We start from the raw sequence: 18783 nt of genomic DNA, 5'->3' as shown, positions 1-18783 counted from the left end.
GTCTTCTGATTTGGAAGTAGGTTTGGCATTCCTCTCTTCCTTGGTAGAGTATGGAAGTGAAACCTGTAACCTTGGTCTATTGTCTGTAAAATCCATTTGTCTCCTGTGATGTAATGCCAGTTTACTGAAAATAAGGCTAGCTTCCCGACTAAGGGTGCCTCTAGTTGTTCCCTGGTAGGCGGTGCCAGAGCCAAGTCACTGTGATTGTCCTGTGGAAGTGGTGGTGGCTGGATCTGTGGCTGTACCTCGCTGGTTGTTAGCCTGCCACTGATGTCCCCTGTAGGCACCTCTGGATTGACCCCTGCCTCTTGAGCCTATTCCTGCCTCTCGAGCTCTGGAGGTGTCTGGAAAGGACCAATTCTTGGAAGGCCAGTTCCTGCTAAACCTTGGAGGCTGGACCTGCAAGAAATCCTTGACTGTCTGGACAGATTTTGCTTTCTCTTCCACCTTCTTCAGCACCTGCTGTGCAGGGGAGCCAAACAAATTGAGCTTATCCATGGGAGCATCTAGGAGTTTTGATTTAACATGGTCTGGTAAGGACTGCTCTTTTAACCATGCAGGTCTTCTGATCACTGTGCCAGTCATGGCTGATCTAAAGGAAGCCTCCAGTGCATCATAGCCGCATTTTAAGGAATGATTACTGACCTGCTGAATGTTATGTACCATTTCCTGTACAGAATTTTTGTCTAATGGTTCATCCGAGGACAGTTTTTTAGTTAACTGGTCTAACATAAATTCCTGATACTGAATCATATGGAATTGACAGTTCAAGGCCCTAGCTGAAAGAGTAGCAGAAGTGTAAACTTTTTTACCCCATCTCTCTAAGGCCCTAGATTCCCTTTCAGAGGGAGGGGTTTTGGTAGAGGTAGCTGCTACAGCCTTGGGTCCCTGGGAGATAGTTTCGGATCTGCAAAGGGCCTTATACAAATGATAATGTGTGTCCGGAACCCTGTAGTACCTATCGGGCTTAGCAGGGGCCGGAGGAAGAGAATCTGGAGCAGTACAAGCATCATTAAAAGCATCATCCACAACAGTAAGTACTGGAGGAATGGCTAAAGGCCTATGCTGTGGCAAATGCAAAAAGGTTCTAAGCCTTTTCCTAGAGTCTGAAAAATCCTGGCCCTGCCATTGAAATTGTTCCCTCATAGCATGCAAGGTTTCCCCAAAAGAAAATTCCTCAGGCGGAGAGGCAGAAGGAATGGACTCTTCTGCATCAGAGTCCTCATAAGGAGAAAAAGGGCCTTCTGGAGGGTTTGAATTATCTGATTCATCAGAGGAGCCATCTGAAGAAACTGGCTCAGGGGGCTCTACTCTAGTCCTCTTCTCTGGAGGTGGGTGAGAGGCCCTGTCTGGATGTGGTTGGGATCCCCGGATCAAAGAAATGAGATCCTCTGCTAGACTAAGCATTTGTGAACTAGAGCTAGGCCTGTGAGAGGGGGGTCTTAGCAGGCACAGTCTTGGTAGTTTTTGCTGCTTTAGCCCTGGCAAAGGCCTTAATCGACATGGATGCAGGAGGCCTAGCAGCTCCACGTGCAGGGGTAGAAATATCCAAAGGGATAGTATCAGATAAATCCTGTGAACCTGCAAGAGCAGGTGGGATTTCAGTAGCAGATTCAGCCAAGCTGGATGAGGCCTCGGTAAGTGGCAAGCTTTCGGCCGAAGGAAGAACCGTGGACTCTGTTTCAGCCAAAACCGAGACACTCGCGGTTGGCTTAACAGCGGTTTCGGCCGAAATCGTGGACCGCGAGTGTCGGTCCTTTTCCTTGCGCTTTTTAGGAATTTGCGTAGTCTGAGTATCCGACGGCATAATATAAGCAAAAGCGGAGCCGAAAAACTCTTCAGCAAATTCCGACGTCTAAGCATCCGTCGGTTGAAAGAAGCACAGGCTAGACAAGCTGCTACGTCGTGGTCTGGGCCTAAGCAAGGTAAGCAGTAAGAGTGGAAATCTTTATGAGGTATTTGTTTCCCACAAGTTAAACAGTTATTCACTTTTTCTGACATCGACTGAGGCAAGAAAGAGTCCCCAACGGGGTACTTAGCTTTTTAGAAGTCTTCGGTACTTGTAGTAGTAATCTCTGGTTCTGACCGACCGGCACTTGCGAACAGCTTCTGCTTCGGGTGCCAAGCGGCAAGAAAGACTGAGGAAAATGGCATTGGCTGATGCCTTTATACCCGAAGAACTGCAGCTATGACGTCGGGAGAAGTGCGACACCAGCCGAGGCCAGACCCAGACTTTGGAATCCGGCCAACCGAAGGGCTGCCTGACGACAGGACAACCCATTTGTAAGGACTGCAGATGCATCCTTGAAGGACATCTGCTAGAAAGGTGCTTGGTGTGACATCTGGACAGAGGAAGGAGGACAAGGAGACCTGGTGGTGGAATGAGGAAGTACAGGAAAGTATACAGAAGAAGAGGCTGGCGAAGAAGAAGTGGGATTGTCAAAGAGATGAAGAAAGTAGACATGAGTATAAGGAGATGAGGCGCATGGCAAAGAGAGAGGTGGCGAAAGCTAAGGATAAGGTGTATGGAGAGTTGTATGAGAGATTGGACAGTAAAGAGGGAGAAAAGGACCTGTACCGATTGGCTGGACAGAGGGACAGAGCTGGGAAAGATGTGCAGCAAGTAAAGGTGATAAAGGATAGTGAGGGAAAGGTACTCACAAAAGAGGAGGGAGTCTGTTGAGTAGATGGAAAGAGTATTTTGAGAGGCTGATGAATGAAGAGAATGAGAGAGAGAAGGTTGGATGATGTGGGGATAGTGAATCAGGAAGTGAAACAGATTAGCAAGGTGAAAGTAAGGACAGCTATGAAGAGGATGAAGAATGGAAAAGCTGTTGGCCCAGATGACATCCCAATGGAAACATGGAGGCGCTTAGGAGAAATGGCAGTGGAATTTTTAACTAGATTGTTTAATGAAATTTTGGAAAGTCAGAGGATGCCTGAGGAGTGGAGAAAAAGTGTTTTGGTACCTATCTTTAAGAATAAGGGTGATGTGCAGAGCTGCAGTAACTACAGAGGGATAAAACTGATCAGTCACAGCTTGAAGTTATGGGGGAGAGTAGTAGAAGCTAGGTTAAGAAGGGAGGTGATGATTAGTGATCAGCAGTATGGTTTCATGCCAGGAAAGAGCACTGCAGATGTGATGTTTGCTCTGAGAGTATTACTGAAGAAATACAGAGAAGGTCAGAAAGAGTTGCATTGTGTCTTTGTAGACTTGGAGAAAGCATATGACAGGGTGCCTAGAGAAGAGTCGTGGTATTGTATGAGGAAGTCGGGAGTGGCAGAGAAATATGTAAGAGTGGTACAGGATATGTACGAGGGTAGTGTGACAGTGGTGAGGACTGCAGTGGGAGTGGCAGATCTGTTTAAGGTAGAGGTGGGATTACATCAAGGATCAGCTCTAAGTCCTTTCTTATTTGCAGTGGTGATGGACAGGTTGACAGATGAGATCAGACAGGAGGCCCCGTGGACTATGATGTTTGCAGATGACATTGTGATCTGTAGCGAGAGTAGGAATCAGGTTAAGGAGACTCTGGAGAGGTGAAGATATGCTCTAGAGAGCAGAGGAATGAAGGTAAGTAGGGCTAAGACAGAATATGTGTGTGTAAATGAGAGGGAGGGTAGAGGAATGGTGAGGATGCAGGGAGTAGAGTTGGTAAAGGTGGACGAGTTTAAGTACTTGGGATCAACAGTTGAGAGTAATGGTGAATGTGGAAGAGAGGTGAAGAAGAGAGTACAGGCAGGGTGGAATGGGTGGAGAAGAGTGTCAGGAGTGATTTGTGACAGACGGGTACCAGTAAGAGTGAAAAGGAAGGTCTACAAGACAGTAGTGAGACCAGCTATGTTATATGGGTTGGAGACAGTGGCATTGACAAAAAGGCAGGAGTCAGAGCTGGATGTGGCAGAGTTAAAGATGTTAAGATTTGCACTCGGTGTGACTAGGATGGATAGGATTAGGAATCAGTATATTAGAGGGTCAGCTCATGTTGGACAGTTTGGAAACAAAGCAAGAGAGATGAGATTGCGTTGGTTTGGACATGTGCTGAGGGGGGATGATGGGTATATTGAGAAAAAGATGCTAAGGATGGAACTGCCAGGTAAGAGGAAGAGAGGAAGGCCTAAGATAAGGTTTATGGACGTAGTGAGAGAGGACATGCAGGCGGTTGGTGCGACAGAGCAAGATGCAGAGGATAGGAAGAAATGGAAAGATGATCCGCTGTGGTGACCCCTAACGGGAAAAGCCGAAAGATGATGATGATGACTGCCACCAATGTACGACAGTCGGGCAAGCACTTCAGGGGGGCTGTTGGGGCTTTGTCAAAAAAGGCTCTTGGACTCCCTGATTTTGAAGACCCCCTCTGCCTCTAGTGTGGTACCTGTTGTCGAACCCCTCCCCAGCCAGAAGAGGAGGAATCCTGTGGAGCATCCTGGAAGGAAGACTGCGACTTCCAAAACCACAGCTTCTTACTACTCTCCTCTGAGTCTTAGAAAAAGACCTTTGGGAGTAACAAACTTGATCCCGACAGCAGATAATTTCTTACCCTCCTGCTCAATGCAGGTCAAAGTCTCTTTGACCAAGGGACCAAAGAGGGGGAACCCATCAAAAAGGGTGTTAGTGAAGGCCGCCATTAAGTTGTCCGCGAATCCGCATAGGTGGAGATGGGCTTGACTCCTGATGGCAATACCTGTACCCGCCGCTCAAGATGTAGCATCCAAGTTTGAGATCAACTTTATCGAAGCATTGGCTAGGGAGGTAAGAGTAGAGAGCTTTGGAGAAACGGTCTTCAAGCTCTCCTGTTGCAGTAACTCTGAAAGGGAAGTGAAGAGTTCCGACATCAATTCCTTTTGCAGCTGGGTGAAATGTGCCATGTAGTTAGCTGTCGTCAGTCCAAAAGTGGCTGAGGCATAAATGCACTTCCCTGAATCGGTCCATCGCCCTAGACTCCCCGTCAGGGGGATGGACCGAGGAGCTCTGTTCCACAAGCTCCTTCTTGGTGGTTGCCATAGCATCCACCGGTACACCTTTGCGCCATAAGGGCATGTCATTTTTGAGGGGGGGGGGGGCTAAGAAAGGTCTATGCTCTCGTGGGTACCAGTTCCACTGTGTCCGGCTCCTTACAAGCTCTGCTGGCCATGAATTGAGCTAACTCGTTAGAAGGGGGGACACCCAGGAGGTAGAAGGGCTCACCTCGAACGCCTTCAAGAACACGTATTTCTCAGAGGATTTCCAGGATGTCACCGAAGGACATCTCCTTGGGTTGAAGTCTGGGAGACCCGACCCCTTCATCGAAGTCTGTCATCTGTAAGACTCCTGTGGGGAGTCAAGGTCCCTCCTTCTTGCACGACTTCTTCCGAGGAGGTTTCTCCACCTGGGGCAGACTCTGAGGAGGAGGGGACCCCAAGGGTGGTAACTCCCTCTGAAGGCGATCCCGGGGTGGCTGACTCTGGGCCAAAGACGAAGACTCGCCACCCAAAATGGAACCAAGTAACATAGGGTTCAGATCTGAGTAGAAAGCCAACCAAATGGACACGGGCCTCATCTCCTGAAAGGCCAAGGGACTGGACAAAGCCCCCTCTGCCCTCTCCCCACTGGCAAAGTCCACATGGGGGGTGGGGGGAAACCCAGATCAGTGCCCCCCCCCCCAGACGATATCGGCCCTGAACTGTCCAAGGTGAAAGCCCATAAAGGAAGAGAACAAGCAGAAAACTCCGGACCTGAACCCACCCCTTGGAGGCCTGGGTGGGCATCTGGGACACGAGGTAAGGCCGATCCCGAGGGAAGATGAGTCGACCCTACCAGGGACCCAGGTGGCGTGGGAGTAGGGGGTACTTCCCGATGCCAACTGACGTTCCTACAAGCCCTGAACCTGAGGCACCAATCTCTTAGTAGTCAGTCAGGGAGAGAAGAGCATGGGGGTGGGAGAGGGACCCCCTAGGCACACAAGGGGAAGGGAGTAAAACCCAGTTGTATTTGGGCTTTGAGGAAACTCATCAGTTGGTCCATATCTGAGGGGAGCAAACATCTGGTGGACCTAGAGGAAACAGAGGAGTGACCCGAGTGGGTGGACAGCCTACAGTCCTTAGAAGAGGACCTGCTGTGCCTCTTCAGATCAGAGGACCGGGATCATACTAGGGAGTCTACCACAATGACTGCCTCGGCTGACGTCAACGGAGCTGAAGGGTCCAAGCCAGCCTGTTGACCCGTTGGATCCGATGAAGTTGGCGGAGCCAATAGGGACCTGATCCCCTCGGTCAGGTCTAAGACCCTGCCAGTCTAGGAGGGTTTGGAGCTGGCCTTAGAAGCCAAGGCTCTCAGAGCCAAAGCCCCCAAGGGCTGGGCTCGGATACGGAGCACTTTCATCTGAGAGCCTGAGCCATTTGGAAGAAAGATCCCTGGAGGAAGAACATTTCCTCTTGGGCTCAGGGGATGCCTTTGAGTGGGATCCCGATACCAAGGGAACCCCCTGAGGCTAAGCCATTCAGAAGCCGTTTGTTCCTACAGTCTAGGAGAACCTGGAGGGTTGAATCCAGCACAAATGTCGCATTCAACCTCTAAGTAGGGTTCTCCTAGACAATAGATGCACACTCCTCATGCGTGTCTGCAGGGGCCGGCTTGTGACAGCATGAGGAGCAATGTTTGAAGCCCATAGGCTTCTCAGCCATACCTGCACACTCCAATCACAGCACACACACACACTTAACAGGGAAAGGAGACAGAAGGGACCTAACGCCGGAGACACTAGAGGGAGGGAGGGAGGAAGCCTAACTCTAAACTACACTAACCAAAACCCCAGAAAAAAAAAAAACTAACACTAAAAAGGGGAAACTAACTGAAAAAGTTGAAGAAAAAAACTTAAAAAAGGTAATACTTAGCTAACTTTTTGCCTTTCAAGAAATGTAGCAAAGCAAGCCAAGACTTACAAACCAAAAGCCGGCTATGGTCTGGTCTACGGCAATAAAGGTAAACGCAGCTCCACAGTAGATAACTTTATTGTAGACAAATACGACAAAACACCACATAAAAAACGGTCATCCAAAAATGTAAACACTACAACTGTTGTTAAGTGCTTTCATCTGCCGATTGCAGACTTCATCAGAACACATTGTGATAACACAGTCTGAATGATTTAAACAAATTTTGGCGCCAAACCCATTTTAACTTCTTAAAGTCACAACACTCTCTTAACTGTGATAATTTTCTGAGTGCTCGAATACGAAGCTTCGTATATATACTGGCATTCTGTACATAAATAACTCTCTTATGAATGAATTGATGCTCAAAATAATACATAATAATAAATGGTACTGTAATAAAAAATTACTTAATAATTAATCCATTAATAAATATATATCAAATGCAGTAAAATCTAAATAAAGTCTAAGCTATATACTGAAAGCTTTATATATTATGTGTATATAAAACAAATGTGCTGAATGCAAGAATAAATATATTACCATGACATCAACTAAATATAAATAATTACATCTAAAAAGTATATCAAAACATTATAATGTAATATTTAATACATATTAAGGAAAGGTTTAATACTAATAAAATCTAATACTAATAAGACCTCAATAATGCCCTATATAGACACATTAATGATTTAGGTGAACAACACACATTCTTGTTCACTATAATTGATCAGGAATATATTAATCCAATGGGTGGAGATTGGAAAACTAAGCTTGCATGTAGGGAGAGTAAGTGGCAGATTTTAGTTGATGCCACCAGAACTCCAGGACTCAATGATTTTATTAGTATTAAACCTTTCCTTAATATGTATTAAATATTACATTATAATGTTTTGATATACTTTTTAGATGTAATTATTTATATTTAGTTGATATCATGGTAATATATTTGTTCTTGCATTCAGCACATTTGTTTTATATACATATAATATATAAAGCTTTCAGTATATAGCTTAGATTTTATTTAGATTTTACTGCATTTGATATATATTTATTAATGTATTAATTAAGTAATTTTTTATTACAGTACCATTTATTATTATGTATTATTTTGAGCATCAATTCATTCATAAGAGAGTTATTTATGTACAGAATGCCAGTATATATACGAAGCTTTGTATTCGAGCACTCAGGAAATTATCACAGTTAAGAGAGTGTTGTGACTTTAAGAAGTTAAAATGGGTTTGGCGCCAAAATTTGTTTAAATCATTCGGACTGTGTTATCACAATGTGTTCTGATGAAGTCTGCAATCGGCAGATGAAAGCGCTTAACAACAGTTGTAGTGTTTACATTTTTGGATGTCCGTTTTTTATGTGGCGTTTTGTCGTATTTGTCTACAATAAAGTTATCTACTGTGGAGCTGCGTTTGCCTTTATTGCCGTACACCAGACCATAGCCGGCTTTTGGTTTGTAACTTTTAGCCTTGCTCGAGCACAGGAACCAACCATTCACGACCACGGCTAACAAGATCTGAGGATTATGGGTAGTAGGAAGTGAGGAGAAGGAAGGAGCTTAAGCTCAGAAGGTGCCGCTCACTTTGCCGGCTCGGATCCAAGGGACGGATCCATGACTCATCCATGATTAATAATGACACTGGATAGCATCAGATCTTAATTTATATAGGTTCATGGTCTCACATTTGAGCAGATACGTTTTCATAATTCTCACCATGTTACAATATTCTTTTGATATGGGACATCTAATCTTGCCCCAAAAAACATGTTACTGAAAATGTGTACATTCCACACTTCATTCTCTCATTTTCAATGAGCCCAAACACATGCATATATTTCTCTAAATGTCTGCCTACAGCCAGTATATACTGGCCATTCAGTGACTTCCTTATTTCCTGTAGTGTTCCAGTCACCAGCTGCTACTATAAATCCTTGGTGAACGGCTGTAATGTCTTCAATAACATTCCTTTTACATCTTGTATCTAGACACTATACTTTTGCTAAAACGTAAACTGCATTCAGTACAATTCTTAAACACTCGCAGCAACTTTTTATAACAATAAATCTTCCTTGTGAATTTCCTTCACTTGTCCTTCAGTCTATTTCAGTATCGTTAATATTAAAACCACTTTCTATCTTATTTCAGCAAGGATGATGCTGAGTAAAGCGGGGGAAGACAATGCTATCCCTAGATTTAGAGACAATCCCTTTGTTTTTAAGTTATGCCAAAAAGGATGACTTTCTTAAAACAACAGACACATGTTGGTTAAAAGTTAAGTCATTGTTCACCTAAGTTCCCAAATCCCAAACAACTGAGTCCAACTCTCAGGGGCATATTGTCAATGTGGTAGCTCCTAGGGGTAGAGGACATCACAAAGGACACAATAATGCATTTTTTGGCATTTTGTTTCAGTCCATTATCTACCTAGAATTTCTCTCAAGTGTTAATTTCTTCCATAAATACAAATGAATTTCCTCTTGTAGTTATGTCTACTGTTTAATGCAGGTCCCTGCTGCTTTTCTCAGTTTCATAATGGAAATATTTACTCCATGCACTCCTTTTGTTTTTTTCTTTCTTTTTTTTTTTTTAAACACCTATAATCAAGCATGACTTTTTAGACACCTTTATTAAACATTATGATCCGATGTCTTCTGTCCACCTCAACTTTTGGGTTATTGGATTAGACTGGATCCAATCCTGACATTCTCAGAATCTTAAAGCCCTAAAGCTCTGCCTTCTCTCCCATGACTTGGCTGCCTGAAGCTCCCCGCATCTCATTTTCCAGGGTCAAACATGCTTAAACAAAGCTCCAGTTAGGATAAGTGATTTTCAATATACTTTTTTTTTTGCTAGACACGTGCTGGTTAAAAGTTAGGTCATTGTCCACGTAAGATCCCAAATCTCAAAATGAGTCAACTCTTAGGGCATGTTGTCAATGTGGTACTTCCCTAGGGTAGATGACTTCCCAAAGAATAAAATCATGCATTTTTGTCATTTAGTTTCAGTCCATGATTTTGGCACCAGTTATTTGAGACAAACCTTTCTATAAGATGAACAAGTCACCTGGGGATTCAATGATTGCTCGAAGATTAGTCATTTTGCAAAACTAGACACGACCCCTTGGTATTGCCTTTTACTTAATAAAAATAGGGACCAAACAGGAGAGGTCCCAGCACTGAACCCTGGTGGACTCCAATGGTAACTTGGTCTTTTTCTGGGGTAACCTCCCTATTTTGATCATCTCTATACAACCTGTGAGCCGGCTGACAATCCAGCATGTGACAGAGCTTTATTTATGAAAGAGAACATCTTAGCAACTTCATTTGGCTTTATGAAGTGGTTTTCCATTAACGAAGAAATAAGTCCCTGATGCAGCACAGTTCTAATACCATCTTTATAGTAAATAACACGCATAAACCTCTGTAAAAATGCTCACTGTAACACACTGCAGGTAATCAGAAAGGTGATAAGGAAATGCCAAATGAGTTACTAATTACACAAATCAGAAGCCAACCATCGACAGAAAGGCAGAAGAATCAGTACAATATTATAGCAAAAAATCTATAGATCCTATGCAAACTTCAGCAAACAAACAAATGAAGAGCAGGAATGCATTCACTGGCAACATTCTGACAACTTGAACACAACTGCATGGTGCAAACTCAAGGCCATTCTTACACAGGGGAGCAACTGGTTCACTAAGACTGTGGCCTACAGTTTAGTCAACAGGCATGGAAATGGGCAGACCAACTGGGCCAAGCAGTACTCATCTGCCATTAATCAATAAGGTTGCATTACTTTAAGCAGAAATCAGTGTATGAATTTGGAAGAGTACAGGATGATCTAATCATACCGGTGAGGCAGGGTATTATGAGTGACTTCTAGTGAAGTGAGCTAAATTAATGCCCAACAGAAAATGAAATCACACTGTATGTGTATGCAAGTATATACGGCTCTAGGTCAGAAAGTAGATGCACTACAACATCAAGCCTCTAAACATAGACACAAGAAAAACACTACTGAACATTCAAAACAGAGAACCTGTAAGATACAGGAATTACGGCAGCAGGCAAAATATCCATGCTGCACAAAATTAAAAACTCCATATAACATTTTTGCAGAGGTGCAAGCCCCCTTCTGCTGCCACACTCACTGCTACTTGTATACTAACCATAAGATCGCATGATCCTCAGAAAAAGGGCATATTCCCCTACCTCAGGGTAACCCCAAGTACCTGTCTACTCATGTTTGTGAAGCACCAACACAATGCAGCCTGCTGACACAATTTCTCAGTCTTCTAGGTTTTGCTGTTTTGAACGCCAAGTAAAGGATAGGGACCGATATATGTTTTATATATATATATATATATATATATATGTATGTATGTATGTCACACACACTGTGTGTGTGTATATATATGTATGTATGCATGTAGGTAGGTATGTAGGTCTGGAAAAAAAAAAAAAAAACCCCCTGGTGTGAGCACAGGTTCACTATGAGGGATATTGAAAAAAACAAAAGTAGGACAACTTGGACAGAGTTTCTCTGATTGTGTAATCAGCAGAATTGAACTACAATAACTCCTAACACTCATTACCCCTTCCACTTGCTTCATTAACATGCTAACTTAACTTCTTTCCAAAAAAATGAACTTCAAATGGAGTGACATAATAACTGTGCCCAAATCACATCCTAACCTATGTGAATATTTTATATATGTGGACATGTACAGAAGTACATCATTATAGACTCCAAACTAAACATACCTAAATTCATGCAAATATTAAAAACAAATAGGCCACTCAAAAACATGCAACAATTTTGTTGCAATGCAAGATGTAAAAGAAAGTAAGCAAATATAGAGACTTAAGAACCATCTATAGAATGCAATAGGAAACAGCTCACCTTCTGCTCAGTAAGAGTAAGATACGATTTTATGGTGTCTAGCACAGGTGCACGATATGAAGCATTCTCCTCTTCAGCATTTTGATGGCAGTAGAGATTAAACAGTATTGGAAGGAAATTCTTGGCAAAGCGTCCTACTTCTGCACGGTCTTCATCTGCAGGGAGAAGTACAAATGAGAAGTAAAAATTAACATGAGCTTCACCCATACTCAAGCTGTTGATTCCCAAGAGACTTCATAATTAAACCATTTTCAGTGTTCATAACTAAGTCAATCATCTAAGCAGGCATTTTTACCTTGCTTATCGACACAAGTCACCTCTTACCACACTTTCAACCTACCCAGTGCTCTCAACTTCATTCAGAAAACAAGTACAGTGCCTTTGCAGTAGGCATACAGTCTACTCCTCAGTCAGAAAACACTACCCACTTCCACAAAATGCTACTGGAAACTTTGCTGCATTATCAACAGGAATTCACGTCCATCTGCCAATAATCCTGGTGCATTAACTCTGTCAGCAGACTAGACAGATACTGCCTGTAATAGAGAGGCTCAGCCATTCATAATTTCAAAAACGACCACCCAATCATTAAAATACCTGAAGCATTCAACTAGTAACCCTTACTGGCCAATTGTACTCCACTGTAAAGCAGCACACAGCAAAGCCCTGAAGTTCAATAAAATTTTCAAGCTTCACACCTGGATTACCTGTTATGAATGAGACAACTTTGTGCCTGAAACTTCATATAAAGGCAAGTGATGTTATTCCTTTACAATTTGGACTACATAATTATGGCTGGTTACAAAAACATTTAAGGGAAGGAGCAGTCAGCTGCTCAAATGATGTTCTGTGCATACTTTAAGTGTACCTCATTATAAGGAACATTCTCGAATCTTAAGATTCCCTCCAAGTTCCACACTGATAGGTTCTGATCTCAAGTGACAGCCGTGGTAATTTATAATGAATCACATTAATTCATCAAAAGAATGTTACAGAAAGTAATACTAACTATCCTGAGAGTTTCTTAGTTGAAGCCGTCAGTAAGTGCTCCACATTTTGCCCATTTGTTCTACATTATTACAGGCAGTGTTCCACATTTTGGAGATGAAATGTTGAGAGGTATGGTTGCGTTCATTTTTTTACACTGTCAACCCCTAGCAGAAAGAAAAGGGATACTACTATGACCACTAGAAGAATTAACTGTGCAAGACATCTGATATCAGGATGTTTACAGATACATCCAGACCTATCTAGTCTAGCAAATAAACAGGCACCCTTCTAACTTAGACAAATAAAATGGGAAATAGCTCTTTTGGAAGAAATGGCTACAAATTGGGGAAATGCTTAAATGGGTCCTAACAAATGGTCCCTGCTAATATCTCAGAAGTTGTGTTTTAGTCTACTCTCATCAATTACGCATACATGTGAGGTCTGGTATTAAAACAGTTAACAGATACTTCCTGAAGGACCTGTATGGTCCATGGCAGCATAGTTTTTTTTTTTTTTTTCTGTTTGTGCAAAGAAGTTGGTTTAGCCTATAGACTGCCTCTTTCTTGATGGTATCGTGTTCTACACTTGCAATTCTCCCTCCTGCAGGGTAAGGAGAACGGCTTTCAGTGGTAGGATGAGTGCCATCACTTTTGACATGTTTCTGTTAACCTGTCTTGCTGAGTCCTTTGTACCTGGAGCTTCTACATATGAGGTTTTCATGCTATGTCTAATAAGTTCATTGTACGGTTTACAGTTGGTTGTGGAGGACCAAATGGGTATTAAGATCTGCAGGGAACATTATTAGATCGACTATGAAATCTCTTTCTTTACGCATGGCAGCAAGCAACTCACGGTTAATATGTAGTGCAGGTGCTGACACCACCTGCTGTTCAAGTGCTACCGAGGTTTCCTTGTGTGCAGGCATGCTATGGGACCATCAAAATGCATGCTGTTCTGTACTCTAAGGAGTCTTAGATACTGTTTGCCTGCAATCTCTGCTTTATGGATGGAATTGAAGTGGTTCTTCATTACCAGTTTGTCCTGATGAAGGGGGTCTAATTACCTTATTGAAATTTATTTCCATTGAATACTTCTCTAACACCAAATCACAGAAATTCACTTCTGCGAACCAAAGAATTTTTCCCAGGGTAAGGGAACATTTGCCTCGGAACACACACTGCACTAAAAAAAACCCAAGTGGGGGGCTTCAAGCCCACACCCCACCAATGTAGGAGGGCTGAGCCTCCCACATCTCCCAAACTATATACAACACCTCCAAGATCACACTACAGTGGAGAAAGGGGCAAAGTTGTGGTGTCGGCCAACTAATTCTTCAACCGGGGAAATTTATTTGATTTGCGGAAGTGAATTTCGGTGATTGTGTCGATGAAGCAGCATTCGATGGAAATACATTTTGATAAAGTAATACACACCCATTGGAGGAAGGCCCTACACTTGTGTCCAGACATGCTCTCAGGAAAATCATCAAAGGAAAACATGTAGAACGTCTTCCTGCTGACAGTGAGTCCTAGGTCCCTGAAGCCATTCAGGTTGGAATTCAGAACATTCAAAGCATCCTAGGTGGACTCTGACAGAATTAGGCAGAGGCCTGGTTCAACAAAGACTACCAATGGAGCCAGAAATTTAAAAATTCTGGGTGTAACAGACAAAACAAAGAGCAAGGTGGTGAACTGAGTGTCCTTTCCCCTGCTGTATATCCTAGGTACCTTCTGTGATTTCTGGTTATAGGATTGTGGTTGTACATGCCCTTCAAATCTAGAGTCACCATAAAGGAAGGAGGGGTGGAAGTCCTTTCAGACTGAGAATTTTGGCACCTTTAGGAATTTGTTCAACAAGGAAATATACAGAATGGGATTCCAAGGCCACTCTCTTCTTTGGGCAAGAAACAGTCTGGAGCAAAACCCTGTGCCTTCTTTCCCTAGGGAATTTTTTTTCTAAGGCCACTGTTTCTGTAATGCTTTTAGAACCTGAGACATGAACCACATTTGATCCTTGGGAGCTGGTGGAACACCCCTCAGTCTAAGGAATGAAGACTACAACCATTTCTTGCAATATTTAAGCACCTAATTTTCCTGAGTGACTTCTTCCCATCTTTTTACAAAAAAGGGCAAGCCCCCCAAAGTTTTGCAGGGGTGATCCAACTAAGAAAAAAATAGTTTGGGGTGGGCTTACAGGAGTTTAGGGAGGAGTCAACTAAGCTGCGTTATGGCTGATCCCTCTGGGAGTCTCAGCCCTGAGGGGCCACCCAGGGCTTCTTTCCAGGTTTTGCTCATCACTTCATTGTATACATTCCCTTTTTTTGTCTTGCCACATCTGGTGAGATCTTGTCTAGGATTGGAAGGGTCAGGTCTTGGTAGGGAATGCAAAAATGCCTGGAAAATCTGTCAGACTGGGTGTTTTTATCCTTTTCATCTAGTTTCTTATTACTCTCACAGGCTGGGAGTAGATCCTTAGAGGATTGAGGAATGTCGTCTTCACACTGTCAAGCAACGGCATGGTCCTCAGAAAGGCGTGTGTCTTAATTACCAGCCCCGCAGCTGCAGCACTGCATGATGCATCCACAGCATCAAAACTACATCTTACAGTGTTTATGAACTTGGAAGGAAAGGTCACATAAATCAAGCAACCCCATCTCAGGTTTTTATGCACAGGCCTCTCTACCTTAATCCTCATCTGCTCCAACATGGTTTGCTGTTAACAAACGTAGGACTGCCAGTTTAAAGACCTGAAGGATAGAATAGCAGCAGTATACATTTCTCTTACCAAACCTCTTAAGGGCTCTGCTATCTTCATTGTTTAGGATATCCACAACATATCTGCTGTTGTAAGGAACACATTTTTGATTGCACAGAGTAGATCTTAAAGTACTGCAACGGGAGCCAGGGATGCAGCTGGTTCACAGGCAAGTACAAGGCTAGCTGTCCTTGTGGGCCTTTTAAGGTTTAGCCAGTTTCCCTTTTTTGTGTTCAAATTAGCCAATCCCACTTGGCTAGAGATTGGCCTTATCCATCCCATGGTCAATAATTTATACATTACCCCTAATAATAATAACTGGGATCATACCACAGAAAACTGGAAGTGCCATGCATGGAATAAAGGATTTTGGAGCTAACTCTGTCCATTAGTAGTACAGGAGGCAGTTCTGGGGGTAAATGTTTCGTTTCCCATCCACAAATCTAAGTTGTGCATGAAAACAGACAGGGATGAAGTTTGTTTTATGTGGATGGGAAGTATGCTCCACAGAAGCAGCAGTATCTTCTGCAAGATATACCTGTCCCTTCAAACCACTCTGCTGATGTTGCAGAAGAGGTTTAGATCTTTAGATTGAGCATTTCTGAAGCAATTTGACTTACTGATGTGCAGTAAATCCATACATAATGCACAAGAGGATGCCTTGTATGTCATATATAGGTTACCTCTTTAGTAGTCTATTGGATACACAGTACAGTGGCAGGGCTTTGAGTCAGTCCATGAAGGACATGTTATTTAGGCCTTGTATCCTTTTAGCATGGGATCTATGGGTATTCCAGTTAATGCATGTGACTTGGACAGATACATGCCAAAGGGGGCATTATATTCAATAACTGGCCTATTGAGGGCTGAGTAAAGGGGGACAATGGTCCCTTTGTTTATAAGGTGTGCAATATAGAAGGGCTTTCTTAACAGAAACATTGGTCAAAAGTTAGTTCACTGCCCACATAAGTTTCCAAACCCTGGACAACTGGGTCAGCCCTTAGGGTTTACTGTCAATATAGTAGTTCCCCAGGGTAGATGACTTCCCAAAAGATACAATAATTCATTTGTTGGCATTTAGATTCAGTTCACTTTGACACCATTTATTTATTTGGGACAAAAGTTCCAGAAGGATGGCAGTCATTTGGGGATTCAATGACTGTTCCTACCTTGCAGTCATCTGCAGCTTAGCCAGAGCCCTTTGGTATTGTCTTTTACTTCAGAAAAGTAGATGCAAAACAGGAGAGATCCCAGCACAGAACTCTAGGGGACTCCACTGGTGAATGGTCTCTTTGTGGAGGTAACTTCCCCCATTTTAAGTATCTGTATTCAATCTGTGAGCCAGCTGGCAAACTAGAGGGTGACACGGGGGTTTACTCCCAGTTTACTTAACTTCCTACTATGCCTGACTGGGGAATTGTGTCAAAAGCTTTGACCAGGTCAATGTATGTGTTGTGTACCATTTTACCCTCATCTATTGCTTTGGTGACCTTTTAAAAAAAATCCACCAAGATGAGCAAGCATGACCTGCCCTTGACAAAACCAAACTGAAAAGACCCAGTATTTGGAGGTTCCCTATGTCCAGACCACGGGAACTACTGCCCCATTAGCCTGACAAGCCTGTTCTGCAAGGCTATGGAGCATACCATCATGGAACTTATAAACAATAACACTGGTAATCTCCAAACTCTGGACTCTACCCAGTTTGGGTTTGTAAAAGGCAGATCATATTCTAAACCTAATAGACTTCTTTGAAGAGGTCACCAATGCCATAGATGAGGGTAAGGTGGTTCACACAGCCTATCTAAATCTCGCCAAGGCTTTCAACACCATTTCCCACTCTGAAATTATAGACAAACTCACTAAACTAGGTATAAATCCCTATGTCACAAGATGGGTTGCCAACTGGCTCACTGACAGAACCCACACTATGAAAGTAGCAGACTAAATCCAACTTCAGACCAGTGACAAGTGGAGTACCACAGGGTTCAGTCCTAGGTCCTCTCCTGTTTGCTATCTACTTCTCTGAAGTACAGGCTAACACAGAAGGTCTTTGGCTAACAAAGTTCGCAGATGACTGCAAACTAGGAGCCATAATTGAAACACCTAATGATGTGGACATCCTACAAAAGGGCCTCACTGAGACAGATGCCTGGTGTCAAAGCCATGGCTTCAAGCTCAATGTCAAAAAGTGCATTGTCATCCCTTTTGGTAAAAACTCTGTACCCATGAATTACCACTTAGGCAGTAGTCTAACACCGAAAGTGTGATGAGACCTTGGGACACAGGTGGACAGTAGTCTCTCCTTTGATAATCACATCGCCACAGTAGTCAGGAAATCCTTCGATGTGGCACACCCAATCACAAAAGGTTTCTCATCCAGGAAAAAATGAGGTTATTGTTCCCCTCTACTCATCACTCATTAGACCCATTATAGGAGCACAACGCCCCTTTTGGTATGATGTACCTCACAAGACATCTACAACTGGAAAGGCCACAGAAATACCTCACAAAGAGGATTACCGGCCTCAAACAGATGCCCTACGCAGACCGTCTCAAAAAACTCCAGCTTTACTCTGTTGCATATTGCCTGCTCAGAGGCGATCTCTGCCTAACATACAAAGCTATGTCAAACCCAGAGCTGTTGGACATGCTCCACGTAAAGAAATCAGAATCCCTACGAGCTACATGCTCTAGGGACCGAAACCTTGTCACCACAATATACAGAACATGCTGGAGGGATAGATTCCTGTCCCAGAGACTTCCCATAATCTGGAACAAACTACCTATCTATATCAAACAAAGCTCCTCATTAGCACTCAAGAAAAATCTTGATGACTGGATGGGAGATAGGAAATTCACCCCGGGGATCACTTCTGTGGCTCTGCTGGACAGGGGCACAGGAAAATAATTTTCTTGGTTGGTACCGTTTGGCTAGGCTTATATAGGCCCTGGGGCCAATAGCCTAGTACCTACCTATGAACCTATAATTCTTTCCATAGCTTTGCACGTGAAGTTGCTCTGACCTATGGCTCTGTAACTGCCTGGGTCTGTGGAAGATCCCCTCTTACACAGAGGAATGAATTGCTGTTCTCTATTCCCTTTGTGCAAAAGCTACATGGAGGCTGAGATTGAGCAGTGTAAGGGGTGTGTCTAAATCCTGTTTCATGCCATTTAAGACACATCCAGGGATACTGTCAAGA

At 43.2% G+C, this 18783-nt stretch overlaps 1 protein-coding gene across 1 annotated transcript in view; it reads right to left on the bottom strand.

Moving 5' to 3' along the window:
• The window catches only part of RRP12 (ribosomal RNA processing 12 homolog), a 1805151-nt gene that overhangs the window by 992711 nt on the left and 793657 nt on the right, over positions 1-18783 (bottom strand). Inside the window, exon 20 of the mRNA XM_044056239.1 lies at positions 11837-11991. Coding sequence (XP_043912174.1) covers positions 11837-11991 — 155 coding nt within the window. The remainder of the gene's footprint in view (positions 1-11836; positions 11992-18783) is intronic.

The sequence above is a fragment of the Protopterus annectens genome, chromosome 14.part0 (assembly GCF_019279795.1).
Source record: "Protopterus annectens isolate FY-2018-M chromosome 14.part0, PAN1.0, whole genome shotgun sequence".
Taxonomy (NCBI): domain Eukaryota; kingdom Metazoa; phylum Chordata; order Ceratodontiformes; family Protopteridae; genus Protopterus; species Protopterus annectens.
Note: the sequence above shows the minus strand (reverse complement) of the source record. Positions and strands in the feature narration are given on the sequence as shown.